Raw genomic sequence first — 22952 nt, forward strand, 5'->3', positions numbered from 1 at the left:
GGAAAATAATAAAAATACAATAAAAATACAACAAAAATAACAACAATAAATAACAAATAAGAACAAACAGAAGACAATAAAACAAATATTGATACATCAACTAAGAAAATAGACGAACCACTCCAACACTCACGCCAATCTGAATAAATAAAACCACCCAAGAAGACGACATAAAACACCACAACAGACCATATACCCAAATACACTACTCAGCACAGCGAAAGGGAAGAAGAAGAACCTAGCCAAAAGGTAATAAAATAATAACAAGGCAAAAAGCAAATAAGCCAATCCTTCCAAACTCTCTTAAACTCTCAATTCTTTCAAATCCTTTCTAGACACTCCAGACAAAGCAAAGAAAGATGGCAACACCAAAGATGAAAGAAGGAAAAGATACTAAAGGAATAGCGAGAAAGGGTTCGGTCTCAGAAGAACCAAGTGTGAAAGCGATGCTAAAGGAAATCATCAAAGAATTACAAACAGTAAAAGAGAACCAAGAAGCACATCAAGAAACAACAAAAGAACAAACAAAAAGCCTGAAAGAAATAAAAGAAGAAATGAAAGGAATGAAGATAGAAATAGCATTGCTTCAAAGAGAAATAAAAACTCTAAAGAACAAAAAAACAGATGCAAAAAAACGCAAGAATCCCTAGAGAGAAAAATAAAAATCCTAAACCTAGAAAAAGAAAAAGCAGAAGAAAAACAACTACAAACAGAAACAAAAGAGATGGAATACCAACTAAGACTTAAGAAATATCCAAGAAGAACAAGGTGAGAATATAAGAGAAAAAGTAAAAGAGATCCTGGGTGAATTGATGGAAAGAACGAACCAAGAAATCGATGACCAAACAGATAGAATCTTCAGAATAAACACTAACTACGCAATAAGAAACAGAACAGCGAGAGATGTGATAGTGCACTTTGTTAAAAAGACGCAAAGAGATGAGGTCCTGAAGATAAATAGTAGAAGAACAGTATTCTACAAAGGAAAAAAGGTCATAATACTGAAGGAAATACCAGGAATCATACTAAATAGAAGAAAGAAATATAGCTCTCTAGTGGAAGAACTCAAAAGACAGAAAATAAGGTTCAGATGGGAATGCGGAGAGGGCTTAATGGCTACATACCAAGAAAAAAAATATTGGATTACAAATGAGGAAGTAGCAAAGGACTTTTTAGGAAAGATCATAAGAGAAAAAGGAAAGAAATCAGGAACCGAAAGGGAAAGTGAGAAGGAAAGAAAACGAGGCAGCACAGAATCGCCAGAGAAAGAAAATTTAGATGCCACAATCTATAGGATGGACATAAGTAAAAGACATGACACAATAAACCTAAACAAGGTAGAAGAGGAAATAGAAGAAGAAACAGAAGGAAAAGAGGAGGAGGAGGAAGAAGAAGGAAGTAAAGGAGAAAAGGAAGAGGAGAAAAAAGGAGAAAACTAAGGAAGAGCCAAAGGAGGGAAACTGGAGTCATTAAGAATCTACTCGAATAATATTAATGGTTTTAACTGTAAAAATAAAAGGAATAAAGTGTTTAATAGAATAAAAAAGAATCGGTATCATGTGATTGCATTCCAAGAAACCCATATCATGCAGAAACACACTGCCCACCTAGACAATAAAGGGTTAGGAAAAACATACTACTCTTCAGCGCCGGAAAAAAAGAGAGGGGTGGTTACCTATATAAACAAAGATATCCCATCACATCAAACATTTAGAGACGAGGATGGCAGATACATAGGAGTTATAATAGCAATAAGAAACAAAAAAAACCTGATTTGTAACATATACGCGCCTAACGACTCAAAAACCAAATTTACAGAGAAACTAAAAGCAAACATCAACGATCAAGAATTTGACCACCTGATTATTATTGGTGATTTCAATGGAGTAATAGACGCAACATGGGACAGAAGTAATAAGGAAAACAACGGGGAAAGAGAAGGGAAAAAGAGAGGAGGAACACTCCCCAAATCATTAATGAATACAATGAAAGAGATGGATCTAGAAGACATATGGAGAAGGAAGAATGAAGAAACGAAAGACTATACATTTTATTCGACAAGACACAGAACATGGTCAAGAATAGACATGGCATGGGTCTCCAAATCGCTAGCCACCGAAATCAACGAAATAAATATCTTGCCAAGAATGGAGTCAGACCACTGCCCAATCGAAGTAAAAATAAGATTCGAAGAGAAACCCAGAAGGTGGAGATTGGATGATTATCTATTAGGGAAGAAAGAGGATGTGGAAAAAAACAGGAAATTATTGAAAGAATATTTCGAAATAAATGAAAACCAAGATACACACCCATTCACATTGTGGGAAGCAAGCAAAGCAGTAATGAGGGGGAACTTCATTCAACAGAAAGCTATAAAAAACAAAATAAAAACCCAGAAAGAAAAGGAAATATTGGATGAAATAACTAAAGAAGAAACCAAATTAAAAGAAAACCCCAACAATAAAGAAGCCAATAAGAATTTGATAAATCTAAAAAAACAGAGAGAATTCCTAGAGCAAGAAGAAAGAGCGAAACAACTCAAATTCCTACGTCAAGATAACTTTGAAAACGCAAATAAGCCGGGAAGATGGCTCTCAAATAAATTAAAGAAGAAAAGAGAAGCAACATTTATAACGAGACTAAAAGGAGAAGGAAAGGTATACACACAAGGAAAGGAAATAAAAGACCAATTCGAGAAATTTTATAGAAATCTATACAAAGAAGAGGAAATTGAAAAAGATGAAATTTACAAATATCTAGGAGAAAAGAGGATTACACACATCACAGAAGAACAAAGAGAAGAACTAAACAGGGAAATATCAGATAGAGAAATCCAAAAGGCTATAAATGACCTGAAAAGAGAAAAAGCGCCCGGGCCAGATGGCCTCACAGCCACATACTACAAAACGTACCAAGAAGAACTAATACCACACCTCAAGAAGGTTATGAATACAATCAGAGAAAAAAGGGTAATGCCCCAAACATGGAATCAAGCAATGATAACCCTAATACATAAAGAGAATACAGACCCTGAAAATGTAAAGAACTACAGACCCATTTCATTACTAAACCTGGATTACAAATTATTGGGAAATATCATCTCGGAAAGACTGAAAAAAATCTTAATAAAAAGAATCAAAGAAGAACAAGCGGGCTTTTTACCTAAAAGATCACAATCAGAAAATGTAAGAACAATAATAAATTTAATAGAATATTATGGAAATAACATCCAAAAGAAGGTAATGTTCTTAGCATTAGATGCTGAAAAAGCCTTCGACAATGTTAATTGGAATTTTATAAAGATTTTATTAAGGGAAATGGATATGGGCTATCACTTTGAAAATATAATTGGCGCAATATATGACAAACAGGAGGCAAAAATAATAGTGAACGGACAACAAACAGATACAATCAATATTCAAAAGGGAACAAGACAGGGCTGCCCCATCTCACAACTAATCTTTATATTGACCCAGTATTATTGGATAGAATAAGGGAAGATAAAGAGATCGAAGGAGCATGAATACAAGGCCACAATTATAAGATTAGGGCATTTGCGGACGACATTATAGGCGTAATAGAAGAACCAAACAAAAATCTGGGAAAATGGCTGAATACAATAAATCAATATGGAAAAGTAACAGGATTTAAAATCAACCTGGATAAGTCAAAAGCGATAACAAAAAACATAACGAAGAAAGAACAAGAAGAATTAAGGACCAAATGGAATATACAAATTACCCAGAAAATAAAATATTTAGGAATAATTCTAACAGCAAAAAACTTGCAATTACTAGAAAACAACTATACTGGAACGTGGAAAAAAAATCAAAAAAGACTTAGACAAATGGGGATGTATGAAACTATCTTTATTAGGAAGAATTGCAACCATAAAAATGTCAATACCCCCAAAATTGGTCTTTTTATTTCAAAATCTACTGATAATAAGAAGTCAAAAAACACTAAATGATTGGAAAAAAGACATAATGAGGCTCATTTGGCAAAGAAAAAAACCAAGGATAAACTATAAAAACATGATAGAAGGGAAAAGCAAAGGAGGTCTAGCAACCCCAGACATCAAATCGTATCACGATGCCTGCGCACTGATTTGGGTAAGAGATTGGACTAAACTAGATAAGGAAAAAAATCTAAATTTGGAAGGAGAAGGGCTAAGATTAGGATGGCATGCGTATGTGGGATATGAAAAGGAAAAAACAGAAAAAAAAATTGGAAATCACTTTATTCGATCTTCCCTAATAAAAATCTGGATCAAACACAAAAATAAATTTTTCAAAAAAACACCAATATGGCTCTCACCCTTAGAAGCGTCACAAAGAAGAATCACGGGATGGTACGATTGGCCCAAATATAAAGACATAATAAGAAAAGAGGGAGGAGAATTCAAGATGAAAACACAAGAGGAGCTAAAGAGCCTAAACGACAAGATATCTTGGTACCAATATGCACAAATTAAAGAACACTTTAAGAAAGACAAGGAAAAGGGCTTTGAAGAGGGGAAAAACTTCTGGGACAAAATAATGCAAACAGAAAACAAACTAATATCTAAAATATATAAGAAATTGGTAGAAGAGGAATGCAACAAAGAAGAAGGGAAAAACTACATGAAAAAATGGAAGGAGAATTTGGGAAGAGAAATAAAGAAAGAAGAATGGGAAGAAGTTTGGAACAAAAAATTAAAATATTCAAAAGCAACTGAACTAAAAGAAAATTGGGTAAAGATGGCGCATAGATGGTACATCACACCGCATAGATTGGGTAAATTTAGTAAAAACGCAAATACAAAATGTTGGAAATGCGGAGAAAAAGAGGGGACGTACTACCACCTATGGTGGACCTGCCCAAAGGCAATAGCATATTGGAAGAAAGTACATAAAACACTACAAAGAATATTAGAGACAAACATACCACAAAAACCAGAAACTTTTCTACTTGGCATACACAATATGAAAATGGAAAAAAAAAAAAGATAAAATTCTATTCCTGCTGACAACAGCAGCTAGAATAACATATGCAAGATATTGGAAAAAGAAGGATCCCCCGGAAGAAGAAGAATGGTTAACAAAAATATTAGACATAAGAAATATGGATAAATTGACGTATCTACTATCAAAAAAGAAGGGCATACCGATAGCCGAAACAGATTGGAAACAAGTAACAATGTACCTGATAAAAGAAAAGAATATGAAAATAGTTATCTAAAGACATAAGATAGAGGAAAGAGAATTAGGGGTGAGCAAGACACAAGTGAAAAGGGAAACGAAGAAGGAAAAGGATCAGAAACCTCCAAAGATACCAGGAAGTCAACGCAACGACCACAAATCATCTCCCTTCACTATCCCTCACTACTCATTCCAAAATTTCTTTTCTCACAACATCTGCACCACAGGAAAACAGTGCCTCATAAGACGCCGAGTTTTAAGACAGCAGAACACCCCCTACTATATCTTTATCTCTATCTCTACCCCCTCTTTCTCCCCCCTCCCCCCTACTTTATTGACACTCCTCACAATGAGAAACTTTTACAGACTTAAAAGTTTCCAACACCTCTATCTGTATACTTGTATATTTTAAGAAAAGCAATAAAGATTATTTTATATATATAAAAAAAGAAACAAATTCTTCATATCAGCAGTTTGGCCGTGATCTTGAACTCCATATTGATATCTGGTGCCAGTGGAGTTGGATCCGTTTTTTCTTGCTTCAGCTATTAACACCTAGTTTAGGTACCCAGTGATACCCCAGTTAAGGATTTTGTAAGGATAAACATAAAAATTATTCATTGTTAGGTTTTGGATGTTAAGAATTAACCCATTAGAAAATGTAAAAGATGTGAGTAAATTATATCTCCCAACATTCTGAGTCAAACCCATCCCATCCTTTCAGTACTTAAAGTTGACCATGATGTGTTTGTATGTCAAGTTTGGTCCAGATCTATTTTCAGTGGGGTTCACAGTGGTCTCTGGATGTGCTTCCTGCAACTCTCATCATCTTGGGTCTATACCCCTCGAACCTCCATAGTATTTTCTGCTGGTCATTGGGGTTCCATGTGCACAGTTTGGTTCAGATGTGTCATTGATGGAAGTCACAGTGCTCTCTGGAAAGTGGGAGAATGGTGCAAATACCTCTCAAATTGCAATTGTTATCCCTACATATGATTGGCAGGTTTAAATATTTCGAAGGCTGTTGTAAGGAAGAGGGAACAGGTTTGTTTTCTGCTGCCGTGGAGACTAGGACTCAGTGGAGCCATGGCTTCAAATGATGGGAAAGAAGATTCCACATGAACATTAGGAAGAACTTCCGAAATGTGAGAGCGGGTCAAAGGTGGAATTATCTGCTTTGGAGACTGGTGGAAGTTCCTTCTTTGGAGACTTTGAAGCAGAGACTGGGTGGCCATTTTCGATTGTGCTTTTCCTCCCTTGCGGGGGGGCGGGGGTCGACCTAGATGGCTCATGCAGTTTCTTCCAACTCTATGATTCTACCTGGCCACACCAGCCGCAGGCTTCAAATTGTGACATTGTTCTAGTGGAATCCCTTTGTGCCTTTTTAAAGCCAATGGATGAATGCATCCCTTTTGGAGAGGTCCCCTTTAACAGTATCCTTTCTCTCCTTCCAGAAAGCGTGGATGCCCACCAGCGGAGTTTTGATGTGGGAATACACATCGGCTACCAGCGTCGCAACAAAGACGTCTTGGCGTGGGTTAAGAAGCGCAGAAGAACGATCCGCCGAGAAGACTTAATCAGCTTCCTGTGTGGGAAGGCTCCTCCTCCACGAAACTCTAGAGCTCCCCCAAGACTGACTGTAGTATCCCCTAGCCGGGCGGCTTCTACTGAAACAAGCCCCTCGGTCGAGACGGACTTGCAGCCCTTTCGAGAAGCCATAGCTCTCCATGGTAATGTTGCTGGTATGGCAGGGATGGGAGCTGGGGAAAGGCTCAAAATGGCCACTGTAGGGATGGCATGTTGGGGCCACTAAGAGGCTAATGTGGGATACAAAATTAGAGGCAGTTCAAGGGGCAAAAATATAGAAATACCTTTGAGATGAACTGGTTTTCATTTTAGCATGAGCTATTATGACTCTAAAGTTCTGATGCTGTATTTCCTCTTATGTAACAATCTTCTAGTTACAAGCTTTTTAAAAATGCTTCTGAGGCAAGAAAGATACTCACATTGTGTCTTAGGCAAGTTACTCAGGATTCTAGAAGAAATTCACCACTATCCATTTTCTTTTCTTTTTTTCTGAGGGAAAAATGCATCTCTCTTGACCTGATTTTATCTTTCTTTCTGGGCCTTAAGACCTTCCCAAAGCCATCCCAGAAGAACAGTGCATTTGTATAAGAAGTTGGCATGCTCAGTGGGTTGCAAATTTGGATGGATATGAAGACTGCCTTTTGGTTATTCTTAGACTTTCACACAGCCTTCCCACAAAGAGTTTTGGGATTTAGTTTGAATGTAACTTGTAAGCCGAAAGCTCCAGCGTCTTGGGGATGCAGCATCCACTGACGTGGGTCGCATTCAATAATAATTAAAATAATAATTTTATTTGTATCTTCCCCTGTCTCCCCAGAGAGGCTGGGTGGTTTACAAGTGCAGCTCTTATCCGCGCCCTGCTTGCTGATGGAGTGCTTGGTTCCTTAGCCATGCATTTGGGATCTGGCATTGGCCGGGAAGAATTGAACGCTTATGCCATGTTCTAAGGCAGGGGTCCTCAAACTTTTTAAACAGAAGGCCAGGTCACCGTCCCTCAAACTGTTGGAGGGCCGGATTACAATTTGAAAAAAGCATGAATGAATTCCTATGCACACTGCACATATCTTATTTGTAGTGCAAAAAACACTTAAAACAATGCAATAATTAAAATGAAGAACAATTTAAACAAATATAAACTTATTAGTATTTGAGTGGGAACCGTGGGCCTGCTTCTGGCTGATGAGATAGGATTGCTGTTGTTGTTGTTTGCTTTCAAGTTGTTTCAGACTTAGGTTGACCCTGAGCAAGGTCCAGGGAAATGACCTTGGAGGGCCATATCCGGCCCATGGGCCTTAGTTTGAGGACCCTTGTTCTAGGGGCATCTTGGATTTCATTGTTAAATGGGAAAGCTGCTTCCCTTAAAATACTGCTCTTTATTTGTTCCAATGCAGAACGATAGTGAAAATAGCTAATTGTTGCTGGCTGTGCCCACTGAAATAGAAGAGTAGAAATCTTTCATATTCAGTAATATAAATTGTTATTAATAGAATAGTTTGTGTAGAACAGGTTTGCACTGAGAGCTGTGCAGTTCAGGAATAGACATTGCCAAACTGTTGTTGGTGTAATAATTAGGTCCCTTTTCAGGAAAAAATAGGTTTAACTTGCATGGCTTGGACTTGGCATAAACTGGATCCTCACGATAGCATTGGCACCCAAACCCTCTAGAAGTAGAATAGACTGTTTAATGGTTCCTGCAGTGCTGGATTTACCATTCTGTTTAGGGGGGCTAAGGAGGCCCATATTTCTGCCAAATTCTAAATGTGAAGGTGTTCTGTTTTGGAGTGATTCCAGACATAATGATAGAGTTGATAGTCTATGGGAGTGCCACAAAGCAGGCAATGTTGGTCTACCAGACTTACCTCCTTTAGGACCCAAGTAAAGGGCCTTGTAACTTAACTAGAACAGGGCCTCATTTGTCTTAAATCCAGCACTGGGTGCTTGTTTTCTATGTTAATGGAGTTTCCCCCCATGAGATGCATTCTTGGTTTCAAACTCTTGCTGGGCCAAGGAAGAAGTGAGAAGAGCATCTCAGATAGGTACTGCTTCTCTTTTTATTTGGTTTGCCCTCTGGCTCTATGGCTTCAATACCTTAAAGGCAGCAAAACCCATTTTGATCTTGGAAGCTAAGTAGGGCCATTGCTGTAAACTATATTTCAAGAGCAAGGAGCTGGCACTATTCATTTCTTAAGTATTTCTTGTCTTTAAAAACACCTAAGAAATTAGTGGGGTGATTGTAAGCCAATGTGAGACTTGAAGGCACACACAGATATGCTCTACTTTGTGGACTAAGTCTAATTGTTCAATTAAGTTCAATCCCTGGGGAATTAATGGACCTGAAATCCTCACTTATGTTCCCATTGATTTGTTAGGTGAAACTCTTGCTGGGTCTCACAGATCTAGTTGTGCATGATAAGGAGCAGTGTATCCCTGGCAGAACGTCCTCTTGTGCCTTCCTCTCCAGTCTTCTTGAGGTCTGATAAGAATGGAAAAAAATCTTAGGAATTGCAAAGCTAAGGCTTCTCTGGGTGCTTAGAATGGCAGAGTGCCCTTCTGGTCCCATACGGAAATGGGAGGGCTGGAAGAAATGCCCCTCACAATCAAATGAGGGCTCTTGAGCAAATGCTGCCCTACTCTTGGTTGCGTGTTGGGTATGCGTTTCTTCTGAAATAATGGAGAGGCACAGGGGTGGATCTTAACATCCAGCAGAGAAGAAACCATAAAGTTTCATTTTCCTCAGGATTTCCGAAGCAAGGTTCAGCACTGCCAGTCTAGTACTGGATTACTACTTTATTTAAATTTTGACTTAGCTCATGGAGACATACCTGTGTCCGGATGGCCTGTTGTTAACTGTATGGATTGTTTAAAATGTATTAATTACCTCTGACCATTATTAGTCATTAGAGAAATGTGTCGCAATTATTTTACTTTGTATATTTAAATTTCTCACTTGCTATTGAGTTGTTTTATAAATATATTCTGATCTTGTCTATTTGATTGCTTATTATTTGAAGTGCTTTATTATGTTACTAGCTTGGGGAGCCGGCGCTGTGTGCTAAGTTTGGAATTGAGGCTGGCCAATCAGAGACCATATGCAAATTTACTTCTCATGTCCCCGTTTCTGTCATGAACTCTTTTCTCCACCAGGGGCTCCTCTTGAAGCTGGCCAATCAGAGACCATATGCAAATAGCACCGCTACCCAGCCAATCGGAATCTTGGAACTTTCAGGCTGGCCAATCAGAATGCTGGCACATACACCGCCACACTTTTGTCCTCCGCATACAAACTTTGACTTTTATTATATACCCTTTGGACCCGGCGCTGCCCGGATTATTAGAGAAAGTGGGTAATGACGGTTCTGTATGCCAAGTTTGGTCTTTATTGGTCATTGGATTTGGTCTTTATCAGCCATTGGATGAGGGTGGTAGTGGTTTCAGTAAGTGAGTGAAGGTAATGCAAGTCCCATCATCCAAAGTCCATCCTCCTTCAAACAGCAGGATGTAGAGTGGGTCATGGGGGCTCTGTGTGCTAAGTTTAGTCTTGATCAGTCATTGGATTAGGGTCGTAGTGGTTTCAGTAAGTGAGTAAACATACTGCAAGTCCCATCATCCATGGTCAACCCTCCTCCAAAACTGCAGCAGGATATAGAGTGGGTCATGGGGGCTCTGTGTGCCAAGTTTGGTCTAGATTGGTCATTAGATGAGGGTTGCAGCAGTCTTGGGAAGGGAGTGTAGGTACTTGAAGTCCCATCATCCATGTTCTGTCCTCGAAAGTGCACCAGGATGTAGAGTCGGTCATAGGGACTCGGTGTGCCAAGTTTGGTCTTGATCAGTCAATGGCGAGGGTCTCAGTGGTTTCAGGAAGTGAGTGAAGTGACTGCAAATCCCATCATCCATTCACAAATTCTTCCAAACCGCACTAGCATGTAGAATGGGTCATGCGGGCTCTCTGTGTGTGAATTGTGGTCCTGATCCATCATTGTTGGCAGTTGTAATGGTCTTAGGAAGGGAGTGCAGGTATTGCAAGTCCCATCGTCCATGGTGCATCCTCCTCCAAACTGCACCAGGATGTAGAGTGCATCATGGAGACTCAGTGTGCCAAGTTTGATCTTTATCGCTAATTGGATGAGGGTTGCAGTGGTCTCAAGATTTGAGCAAAGGTACTGCAAGTCCCATCATCCATGGTTCATCCCCGGCCAAACCACACCAGGACGTAAAGTGGGTCATGAGAGGTTTATGTGCCAAGTTTGGACCTGATGAGTCATTGGATAAGGTTAACAGCGGTCTCACAATGTGAGTGGTGGTACTGCAAGTCCCATCATCCATGGTTCATCCACCTCCAAACTGCAGTAGGATGTCGGGTGGGTCTTGCAGGCTCTGTGTGCCAATTTTGGTCTGTATTGGTAATTTTCTGGCAGAGCCCCTGGCCTTTTCCTCTCTTTGTCATCTCGGAATCTTGGAATTGAGGCTGGCCAATCAGAGACCATATGCAAATTTTCCTTCTCATGTCTCCGTTTCTGTCATGAACCCTTTTCTCCACCAGGGGCTCCTGTTGAAGCAGGTCAATCAGGGACCATATGCAAATAGCACCACAGCAGCAGCCAATCAGAATCTTGGAACTTTCAGGCTGGCCAATCAGAAAGCCGGCACATACACCGCCACACATCCGCCGCATACAAGTTTTGACTTTTATTATATACTAGCTTGGGGACCCGGCGCTGCCCGGGTTATTTGAGAAAGGAATTGTGTATCAAGGTTGGTCTTTATCAGTGATTTATATGACTCGCAGTTGTCTCAAGAAGTTAGTGAAGTTACTGTGAGTCCCATTATCTGTGGTCTATCCCCCTCTAAACTGCTCCAGGATGGAGAGTTGGCCATGGGGGTTTTGTGTGCCAAGTTTGGACTTGATCGGTCATTAGATGAGTGTTGCAGAGGTCTTGGGAAGTGAGTGGAGGTACTTGAAGCCCCATCACCCATAGTCTGTACTCCCCCAAACCTCACCAGAATGTTGAGTTGGCCATGGGGGCTCTATGTTCCAATTTGGTCTTTATTGGTTTTTGAATGAGTGTCGCTGTGGTTTAAGGAAGTGAGTGAACGTACTGCAAGTCCCATCATCCATTGTCCATCCTTCAAACAGCACCAGCATGTAGGGTGGGTCATGGGGGCTGTTTGTGCCAAGTTTGGTCTTGATTGCTCATTAGATGAGGTTTGCAGCAATCTTGGGAAGGGAGTGGAGGTATCAGTAACTGGATGGGGGTTGCAGTGGTCTCAGGAATTGAGCAAAGGTACTGCAAGTCCCATAATCCATGGTCCATCCCCGGCCAAACCACACCAGGACATAAAGAGGGTCATGAGAGGTCTATGTGCCAAGTTTGGTCCTGATCAGTCATTGGATGAGGTTAACAGCAGTCTCAGAATGTGAGCGATGGTACTGCAAGTCCCATCATCCATGGATGCAGTAGGATGACGAGTCGGTCTTGCAGGCTCTGTGTGCCAAGTCTGGTCTGTATTGGTAATGTTCTGACCCAGCCCCCTCTGGCCTTTTCCTTTCCTCTCTTTGTCATCTTGGAATCTTGGAATTGAGGCTGGCCAATCAGAGACCATATGCAAATTTCCTTCTCATGTCCCCGTTTCTGTCATGAACTCTTTTCTCCACCTGGGGCTCCTCTTGAAGCTGGCCAATCAGAGACCATATGCAAATAGCAATGCTGCCCAGCCAATCGGAATCTTGGAACTTTCAGGCTGGCCAACCAGAGACCACAGTGGCAGCCAATCAGAAAGCTAGCACATACACCGCCACACTTTTGTCCTCCACATACAAACTTTCACCTTTATTATATACTAGCTTGGGAACCCGGCGCTGCCAGGGTTATTAGAGAAAGTGGGTAATGGCGGTTCTGTATGCCAAGTTTGGTCTTTATCAATCATTGGATGAGGGTCTCAGTAGTTTCACTAAGTGAGTGAAGGAATTGCAAGTCCCATCATCCATGGTGCATCATCCTCCAAACCGCACCAGGATGTAGAGTGCATCATGGAGACCCGGTGTGCCAAGTTTGCTTCTTATTGGAAATTGGATGATGGTTGCAGTGGTCTCAGGAATTGAGCGAAGATACTGCAAGTCCCATATTCCATGCTCGATCCACAGTCAAACCACACCATGGCGTAAAGTGGGTCATGAGAGGTCTATGTGCCAAGTTTGATGTTGTTCAGTCATTGTTGAGGGTTGCAGCAGTCTCGGAAAGCGAGTAGGGGTACTTCAAGTCCCATCATCCATGGTATGCCCTACTCCAAACCGCAGTAGGATGTAGAGTGGGTCATGGGGGCTCTGTGTGCCAAGTTTGGTTTTGTTCGGACATTAGATGAGGGTTGCAGCAGTCTTGGGAAGAGAGTGGAGGTACTTGAAGTCCTATCATCCATTGTCTGTCCTCCTCGAAAGTACACCAGGATGTAGAGAGGGTCATGGGGACTCTCTGTGCCAAGTTTGATCTTCATCAGTCATTGGCAAGGGTCTCAGTGGTCTCAGGAAGTGAGTGAAGTGACTGCAAGTCCCATTATCCATTGTCAAATTCTTCCAAACTGCACCAGGATGTAGAGTGGGTTATGCGGGCTCTCTGTGTAAATTGTAGTCCTGATCCATCATTGTTGGCAGTTATAATGGTTTTAGGAAGGGAGTGCAGGTATTGCAAGTCCCATCGTCCATGGTGCATCCTCCTCCAAGCCGCACCAGGATGTAGAGTGGGTCATGGAGACTCAGTGTGCCAAGTATGGTCTTTATCGGTAATTGGATGAGGGTTGCAGTGGTCTCAAGAATTGAGCAAAGGTACTGCAAGTCCCATAATCCATGGTCCATCCCCAGCCAAACCACACCAGGACGTAAAGTGGGTCATGAGAGGTCTATATGCCAAGTTTGGTCCTGATCAGTCATTGGATGAGGTTAACAGCGGTCTCAGAATATGAATGGTGGTACTGCAAGTCCCATCATCCATGGTTCATCCTCCTCCAAACTGCAGTAGGATGTCGAGTGGGTCATGGGGGCTTTGTGTGCCAAATCTGGTCTGTATTGGTAATTGTCTGACTCAGCCCCCTCTGGCCTTTTCCTTTCCTCTCTTTGCCATCTCGGAATCTTGGAATTGAGGCTGGCCAATCAGAGACCATATGCAAATTTCCTTCTCATGTTCTCGTTTCTGCCATGAACTCTTTTCTCCACCAGGGGCTCCTATTGAAGCTGGCCAATCAGAGACCATATGCAAATAGCACCACTGTGGCAGCCAATCAGAATGTTGGAACTTTCAGGCTGGCCAATCAAAACGCTGGCACATACTCCTCCCGTCGCACCGCCACACTTTTGCCCTCCACATACAAACTTTCACCTTTATTATATGTATAGATAGATATAGATAGATATAAATATAGACTAGCTTGGGGACCCGGCGCTGTCAGGGTTATTTGAGAAAGGAATTGTGTATCAAGGTTGATTATTTATCAGTGATTTATATGGCTCGCAGTGGTCTCAGGAAGTTAATGAAGGTACTGCGAGTCCCATTATCTGTGGTCCTTCCTCCAAACTGCACCAGAATGGAGAGTGGGTCGTGGAGACTCTGTGTGCCAAGTTTGGTCTTGATCAGTCATTGGATGAGGGTCACAGCGGTCTCAGAAAGTGAGTTAAGGTTCTGCAAGTCCCATCATCCATAGTCTCACCAAACCTCACCAGAATGTTGAGTTGTCCATGGGGGCTCTCTGTGCCAACCTCACCAGAATGTTGAGTTGGCCATGGGGGCTCTCTGTGCCAAGTTTGGTTTTTATTGGTATTTGGATGAGTGTCACTGTGGTTTCAGGAAGTGAGTGAAGGTACCGCAAGTCCCATCATCCATTGACTGTCCTCCTCAAAACAGCACCAGGATGTAGAGTCGCTCATGTGTGCCAAGTTAATAAATAAAAAAGGGGAGCCAGGAGGACATTGCCATCCTGTCCCCTGTAACATCAGCGCCCCTCCCTCAACACCAACGGCCACTCTGGGACCAGAATAAAGACGGGGAGCCAGGAGGACATTGCCATCTTTTCCCCTGTGACATCAGCGCCCCTCCCCCAGCACCAACGGCCACTCTGGGGCCAGAATAAAGAAGGGGAGCCAGGAGGACATTGCCATCTTGTCCCCTGTGACATCAGCGCCCCTCCCCCAACACCAACGGCCACTCTGGGGCCAGAATTGTTTTTATACTATGTCTTGAATTTTGTTGTTCCTATGTTGTACACCGCTGTGAGTCGCCCCTGGGCTGAGAACAGCGGTATATAAGCAAAGTAAATAAATAAATAAATAAATAAATAAATAAGTTTGGTCTTGATCGGTCATTATATGAGGGTTGCAGCAGTCTTGGGAAGTGAGCGGAGGTACTTGAAGTCCCATCATCCATAGTCTGTACTTCCCCAAACCTCACCAGAATGTTGAGTTGGCCATGGGGGTTCTGTGTTCCAAGTTTGGTCTTCATCAGTCATTAGATGAGGGTCTCGGTGGGTCATGGAGACTCAGTGTGCCAAGTTTGGTCTTTATCGCTAATTGGATAAGGGTTGCAGTAGTCTCAAGAATGAGCAAAGGTACTGCAAGTCCCATAATCCATGGTTCATCCCCGGCCAAACCACACCAGGACGTAAAGTGGGTCATGAGAGGTCTATGTGCCAAGTTTGGTCCTGATCAGTCATTGCTTGAGGTTAACAGCGGTCTCAGAATGTGAGTGATGGTACTGCAAGTCCCAACATCCATGGTTCATCCTTCTCCAAACTGCAGTAGGATGTCGAGGGGGTCATGGGGGCTCTGTGTGCCAAGTTTGGTCTGTATTGGTAATGTTCTGACCAGCCCCTCCTGGCCTTTTCCTTTCCTCTCTTTGTCATCTCGGAATTTTGGAATTGAGGCTGGCCAATCAGAGACCTTATGCCACAAGCAGTCCCACACTTCCCATTGAAATACTAATAAGTTTATATTTGTTAAAATTGTTCTTCATTTTAATTATTGTATTGTTTTAAAGTATTTTTTGCACTACAAATAAGATATGTGCTGTGTGCATAGGAATTCATCTGTTGTTGTTTTTTTCAAATTATCCAGCCCTCCAACAGTTTGAGGGACTGTGACCTGGCCCTCAGTTTAAAAAGTTTGAGGATCCCTGATGTAGAGAATAGTTTATACTTTAAGTTTGACGAAAATGTCTCTGTTTCAATTAATTTCCCTGGGGTTCTGCCTTTCCAGATGTGTCCCCTTTATTTTCCAGACCTGCCATAGGCCTGGGTAACAACGGAAAAGTTTGTTTCTAAAATCGATTCGTTTTTTGGGGTTTTTTGCATTTCGATATTTAAAAGATTTCCGAAATTTTCCTTTTAAAAAGTTTGATATTTACGAAATTTCGTTATTATTAACGAATCGATTCGTTAAGATGGCGGACCCCCGCGCCAAAGGGTTTTCTTTCTTTTTTTTTGAATATTTTTTAAGAAAAGAAATATTTAGCAGAAAAAGTTTAAAAATAGAAAATTAACAAAATGCTTGCCCTGTAGTGGGGCAAAAACAGCCACAACAACTGGGTGAAACAGGGACAAACAAACACACACACAGGCAGAGCAGCAAGCAATGCCTCCCCGCTGCTCCCAGCTCCTTAAACCGCCCTCGCTCTCCCGAGTCCCAACACACAGCAATGAATGAATGCAAGCAAGCAAGCAAGTAAGCCTCCCACACCAAAACAGCCACAACAACAAAGACAAACACACACACACAAGAGCAGCAAGCAAGCAATGCCTCCTGCTCCCACCCTCCTCGCTCTCCCTAGTCCCGACTCCCAACAGCAGCCAGCCAGCAACGCTTTAAAGCCTCCCGCACCTCCCGGCTCCTCGCCTCAGCCCAGACTGAGCAATGTGGCCACGTGGAGCCGCTTTTAAAGGGCAGCCTGCCCAATCAGAATGAGACACGGTGCTTGGGAGCGCCGGATTGGCTCCCGGCGCACCCAGCATCCTCCATCCTTAAACGTCATTTCCGAAACGGGCGGAAGCTCGTAAAAAAGACGGAGGATGCCGTTTCGGTATTGAAAAACACTTCCGGGTTTGAAAATATATTTCAATATCATTTTGTAAATGAAAAAAATAACGAATAATTAACAAATTACAAAATTAACGAACGAAACCGCCCAGCCCTAATAAATAGGTGACCCAAGTGGAGCATCTCAGGTATTTCTAAGTAAACAAATTACTGCAGGAGCTTCTTTGGGCAGCTCTCCATCAAGTGTCTCTGACTACATCTCTACCCAGTGACTCAGGTTTCTTCTTTCCTTCTGTTATGCTTTTGGATTCCGGTCCAGCACATGTCTTTGTGTTTGGTTCTGCCTGTATCTCGTTTCTTCATTGTTGGCTTGCGGGGATCTTGCAGGCCAGCTACCATTGGCACCCATTAAGTACCATTGTGGCAGCTGTTAGACAGGACAATTCAGCTATTTAATGGAGCAGGGTTTTCCGAGCCCTACAGTGCATGCTGGCATGACACAATTTCATCCCAGTGTTTTTGGACCTATGAGTCAGGTTGGAATTCTTGGGAGAGCTCAGCCAAACCCATTCTGTGCATAAATCATTCCCTGATTTCAGGACAGCTTTGGGGAAGGGTAACAAAAGGAATGGCGCCCAGATAGGTGACGCCTGAGCTGAATCTGGCTATTGACAAACTGAGCGTGGAGCCCCACTCTGTTGGTGAACTGTTAGATTGGTATGTTGAGGGTCATCTGGAGTATGGGGTTTGAGCTGTCATCGGCTGGGAAGGCATCCACTTTGCTACTGTTCTGGCAGGAAATAACATAGTGGAGCAGGTTATGCAAGCTGTTTGTGCCAAATGCTTCCTAAGGCAGCTCCTTTCGGTTATGTCCTTTGCTTTGCTCAGCCAGCAGTGAAGAGGATGGTCCCGGTTCCTTTCTTTGCGTTGTGCCAGCCAGTTTGTGGTTGTTTTCCTTGCCTAGTCATCAGTGTTCTTGTTGAAGATGTACCCAGTGGGTTGCCTTTCTTTTTGCAATACCACATGACCAGAAAAGTCAACTTTTTATCTCTCATAAGAATTTTCTGCAGTCTTAGGGAGTGTTTTGGCTGCAAATCATTGATGGGCATGCAATGGGTTTTACAAATGGCTTGTTTTTCTCTAGTCTAGACCAGAAACTGAAGTCTAGGGAACTCAAACATCTACATCAGTTTTGGCTGCTTGGCATTAAATGATTGTCCTGACCTACCTTGGGGGGAGGGGGGCACTTCTTTAGCTTCGTGTTTTCTCTTCACTTCTGTGTTCTGGCATGAGGGTGACAGTGGGTAGTTTCCAAAAAGGAGAAACTGTTAAAAAAAGATAAAGTGGCAACAGCATTAGCAGCAGATCAGGAGCTGCTAGTGCCAGCTTAAACAATTCAGGAGCAGAGTCAAGCTTTCAAAGTTATTAAATACTTTCTTTAAAGAATTATGTAACTTAACAGGTAAGTAAACAGGGCCTAGTTATTTAACTCACTCACAGCAGACATCTTGTCTGTCTCCATGCTCACAGGAGAAGAACAAAACAGAGGGCTCAGGCTTGCCTTGTGCTCAGAAAAGGAAGCGTGTCCCTGAGAAGTATCAGTTTTATCAAGACAGGTGATATAACGAGAGAAAGGAAGACAGGCAGACAAATACACCCTATCTAAATCATCCACTCATTTAATTCCTTGATGAGGATTATAACCTTGTGCAGGATGTGGTTGAGTTCCAATATCATTTTCCCAAAATGAAAAGTTTCTGGCCCTTAATGCCTCTAGGAAACTTGCTTATTATCTTATTCCCTTTTCACACAACATCATTATAATGTCATGATTCCACTTCAGCTGCCTTGACTGCATCCTAGGGGAATTCAGAGACTTGCAGTTTGGTGAGACACTAGAGTGCCTAAATGTGTCCCCCTAAATTGTAAATTCCAGGGTTTAATAGCATGGAGCCATGGCAGTTCAGGTGGGATTGTCCTAGTCTATAGTTGTGTTTTGTGAAAGGGCCCTGAGGAATGGGTTCTGAAAATCAGTGTTGCTGCCCTCCTAACGTATGCTTCTCTTTCTCCTCCCTCTCTCCCTGTAGGTCTCAGTGGTGCGATGGCGAGCATCAGCGTGCGCTCCAGCACCCCAGGCTCTCCCACTCACATGAGCAGTGGCTCCAGTGGGAGCAGGAGGAGAAACGGACTCCATGACGTTGACTTGAACACTTTCATATCCGAAGAAATGGCACTCCATTTGGACAATGGTGGAACTCGAAAGCGTACCTCAGCCCAGTGCGGCGACGGCATTACGGACTCTCCGACCCATAAACGCAACCGGATGATCTAAGCGGCAGACCCTTTCTGTGCCCCCTCCTTGGCCCTCCTCCTCCTCTTCTTCCCCTGACCCCTCCGTCATGCTTCTTGAAAGCCACCGGATCCTCAGCAGCCTGCTGGGAAAGCATCACAACCTGAGGCTCTCTCCTCCCAAGTCATAGAAAAAGAAAGAAATAGAGAAAGAAATCAATACTTGCCATAAAGGAAAGCTTGCCTACTGAGTCTTTTCCTGACTTCGGCTTCCTTCAAATTAGATTTTTTAGCAGAGGACATCCAGCATCGTGTCGTGGCTGGCGAAGCCCATTGCAGGCAGAACGGGCACCTGTACCAAAGCGAAAAGTGACCTTGTTACTCTCAAAGGGAAAAAAAGGAAATATCAGACATTTATTTGGTAGTAGACATGCTTTTTTGTCCTTTATTTCTTGCTGTGTTTAAGTATTTGCTTCAGCGGTATGGCCCTTTTGGCAACAGTGTCAGAAACATGATTTGGCGTGACAGAACCTGTGGGCTTCCTTTTTAAAAAAGTGTATACACACACACACACACATATTATATAGATAGATATGCATATTATATGTAAGTTATAATATGCATATATATGTGTGTGTATATATGTATATATATATTCCCTAAAAAGCTCTACTAGGCACATGATTTCTTACATAGTAAGTGTGAATTATATACTAAGTTCTGGCCAGTTGCTTCTTCCACAATTTGCAGCAGTTGGTTGTAAAAGATGGCTGTGGATCAGATACTAAACTAGGCCAGAAGTTTAGTATTGGGTTTGTTTTGTGCGCGGTCACGTTGAAGTTGCGGCACCGGTTTATTCCTCCCAGCATTTTTAAATTGCAGCTTACTTTTTGGTTGATACGTCTTTATCACCATTTCAGTCTTCTCTTGCTAGCAAACGTCTGAACTCCTTACAAACGCCAGAAAGAGAAGGAGAGATTGAGAAAAACCTTGGAGACCCATAGTAGTTCTGTAGCAGTAGAACGTGGGCTTAGGTATGACAGATATGTATTGTATGTTTCTTTTTAGGACAAGGAATTCACTTGCGCGGAATCAGTGGATAGGAGAAAGGATGGGTGGAAGCAGAGAAAAACATTGGGTGTTGTTTTTTCTATTGTTTTTGAGCTGCTTTCATAAACAGCAGCTGAGGCTTGTGCGGTGCTGCTTTCTTTTGTGTTTGGGGGCATTTTGCAGTCCCACGAAAGGAACGGCACACATGGGGTCGCTTTGGTGGAAGATGTCCCAAAGGCTTAGCCAGGAGGAAGAAGAAAAGACATAGTCCCCTTGGCCTTTGCTGGCTGCCTCTGGCCAAGCTGGTTTGGGAAATCTCCCTTTATTCTTTCGGAGGCAGACATGGACTCAATAAGAAGGTGTAAATGTGCAGCCAAGGTAAATAGGCCTTGACTTTGAACCCTCCACTTTTTGGGAAACAGGGAGAGCACAGAAGAGATAGGAGCATTAGGGACACAGACAGAGACTGGAAGAGGAGCTGTACGAATGCTGTTTTGAGTTTGCTGCCCTGCAACTGGATAGTCAACCTTAAGTGGTCCTTGTCATTGGACTTGGAGCATAGGGATAATCCTCCATCTTTTGAGGCCAAAAACACACATTGAGAAAAGCACCTTGTTTCTCCCCTCCGTTGGCTTCACATAGCTTTTTAAAGTCTTGCTTTTGGGGAAGTGCCAGAACAGCTCTGGGGTGGGTCTAGTTGTTTGTGAGAAACAAGAAACACTTCACATTCCTGGCACATTTTCAGAAGGATAGGGCCAGCCGGTTGTCCACCAGGAGACATTTGTAGTTCTTGGGTCATAGACTTTTGAATCTCTCTGGATTTGCACTGAAGTTTGCTGTGTGCCGCAGTGGTTTTAAGGCCATGGGTTGCCCCCAAGAAAGTAACTCCTTCTGCCAAAAGAATATGGCAGAAGGGAATCTGGAAGTCAAAAAGAAAAGGTCTTCATTGAATGGAAACCAAATGAAAGGCAAAGCAGCTCATGTTTTTGATAGTGGTCGGAGTGGAAGGGACAGATAGTTTCCTATTCTTCCTTCTGTTTTTCCTTTGAGGAACTTCCTAGGTGTACAGAATGTGAGTAGCAGGTGAGTTTTGGGGGGATTTCAATAAAGACTGGGGGTGGGGGGAGCTTATTTCTTCCCAATCCGTGATTGGTTTATTCTGCCATAATTCACACTAGACAATGGGATGAGATAAAGTCCCTGGCAAAAGTAGATCTTGTCATGTTGGAGTCGTCCTCCTTCAGAACCTCCCAAATAGAAATGTAATACTTCCTGTGTTCATTCGTGGCTTTGGAAGCTTTGCTTTTTTTTCTTTTTAGTTTTGTCTCTTCTGAACAAAAGTTTTGGTCGAGTGTTTTTATATCATTTTTGTGCCATTGATTTTTTTGTTTCTGTTTGTAAAGAGAAAAACGAAACAGGCTTTGGTCTCTGCTCATGGTTTGCTTCTGAGCCTGCAACAAGGTTCATTTTTACTACCCCCCCCCCCCCCCTTAAACCACCGGATAAAACATGCTGCTGGAAATGACCAGCCTTCTGCCAAAATCCAGCTCGGATACAGATGTCAATAAAAGCTTGGATGTGGGATATTTCCTCTTTAGGTCACATCGGTTTTGACTTGTGGAGGAACCCGTTCTTGGTTTAGTGCTTCAGGTTTGGTTTGGGGCCGAATAAGTCTGCCGTTCTGCTATTTTCTTTTCTCTGAATCTGACTCGATTGAATGAAATGCCTTCTGGTGATCCTTTGTCTCATCTCTTTCCCCTCCCTTCTCCAATGTAAACCAAACTTAACATGAATGTGGGGCAGATTTTTACATAATAGTGTATCCTGCATTGAAGCTGAGCTTGGCTTGCAGATTACTAAAAATTCAATTTAAAATATTAAAAATAAAAAAACACTTGAGCTATAGTGAAGTAATGCAAAGCTGATCCCTTTCTCCTCCCTTTGTCTGGAACTGAACTGCAAATCCTCAAATGTGACTTACCCTGCTGGAGAAATAGATACCTTTTTAAATCCCCAATAAAATCAAATCAAATACAACCAAATGCTTGTTGGCTTGTTTTAATTCATAATTCCTCCCCTCCCCGCTTTGTTCTAGCTTTTGTGACATCACTGGAAAATAAATAAAAGGAGTAGGGAATTGTCTGCAATTTGCATAGAGGTGAAGGAGCAAATTTCATTTGTAGATTGTTTGGCTCCTGAGCGAAAACAGGCATGGCTGGTTCTTGAGTCTCAGTGTCACAAAGACGTCTCAATCCCAGGATACGGTTTTTCAGGTTTATACCTTGGAGATAGTTCTATCCATTTTCATTGAGGGATGCAAAGGGATTTGTAGCCCTCAACCATCCCTGGACAGTTCATTTTGAGGTATGTTTCCTCTCCTGCAAGCATCCGGGAACAGCACTACTACTTTGTGATTTGCAGGACTCTGCCTTTCAGCAACCAACTAACCATTTGCTTTCTAGTGCTGTCTGGTTTTTATTGGTGGAAAATGGACTCCTGCAGTTTGCTCCTTTGTCTTAAAAATGAATTAGAGTCAACAGTGGGATATGGGGCATCTATGATGAAAGGATTTAGGAGACTGGAGCCATAATCAAGAGCATCTGTCAGCAAAAGAACAAGGAGAAAAAAAACTTCATATAAAATGTGATGTTATCTTTTTTATGGACAGAAGACCCCCAAAGATCATTTCCTTACATAAATCTCAATCTCTCTGTGTAGTCCCGTTTCAAAAGGCTGCCTCAACCATTAGAAGGTAGTTGCATGGACTTGGTAGATTGTTATAGCTGAAGAATTCACCTTTGCTTGTTTTCATTTTTTGTACTGTGGATTGTCTC

General features: G+C 42.2%; 1 protein-coding gene across 2 annotated transcripts in view; it reads left to right on the forward strand.

The window, feature by feature from the left end:
- LOC137095139 (HUWE1-associated protein modifying stress responses 1-like) overlaps positions 1-22160 on the forward strand; it is a 38286-nt gene extending 16126 nt beyond the window's left edge. The window contains exons 3-4 of one of the 2 annotated variants that reach the window (XM_067461439.1): positions 6635-6922; positions 18867-22160. In XM_067461439.1, coding sequence (XP_067317540.1) covers positions 6635-6922; positions 18867-19111 — 533 coding nt within the window. In that variant the 3' untranslated portion in view covers positions 19112-22160. The remainder of the gene's footprint in view (positions 1-6634; positions 6923-18866) is intronic. The other variant, XM_067461440.1, reaches the window with a different exon arrangement.
- The last annotated feature ends 792 nt before the right edge of the window (positions 22161-22952 follow it).

The sequence above is a fragment of the Anolis sagrei genome, chromosome Y (assembly GCF_037176765.1).
Source record: "Anolis sagrei isolate rAnoSag1 chromosome Y, rAnoSag1.mat, whole genome shotgun sequence".
NCBI lineage: Eukaryota > Metazoa > Chordata > Lepidosauria > Squamata > Dactyloidae > Anolis > Anolis sagrei.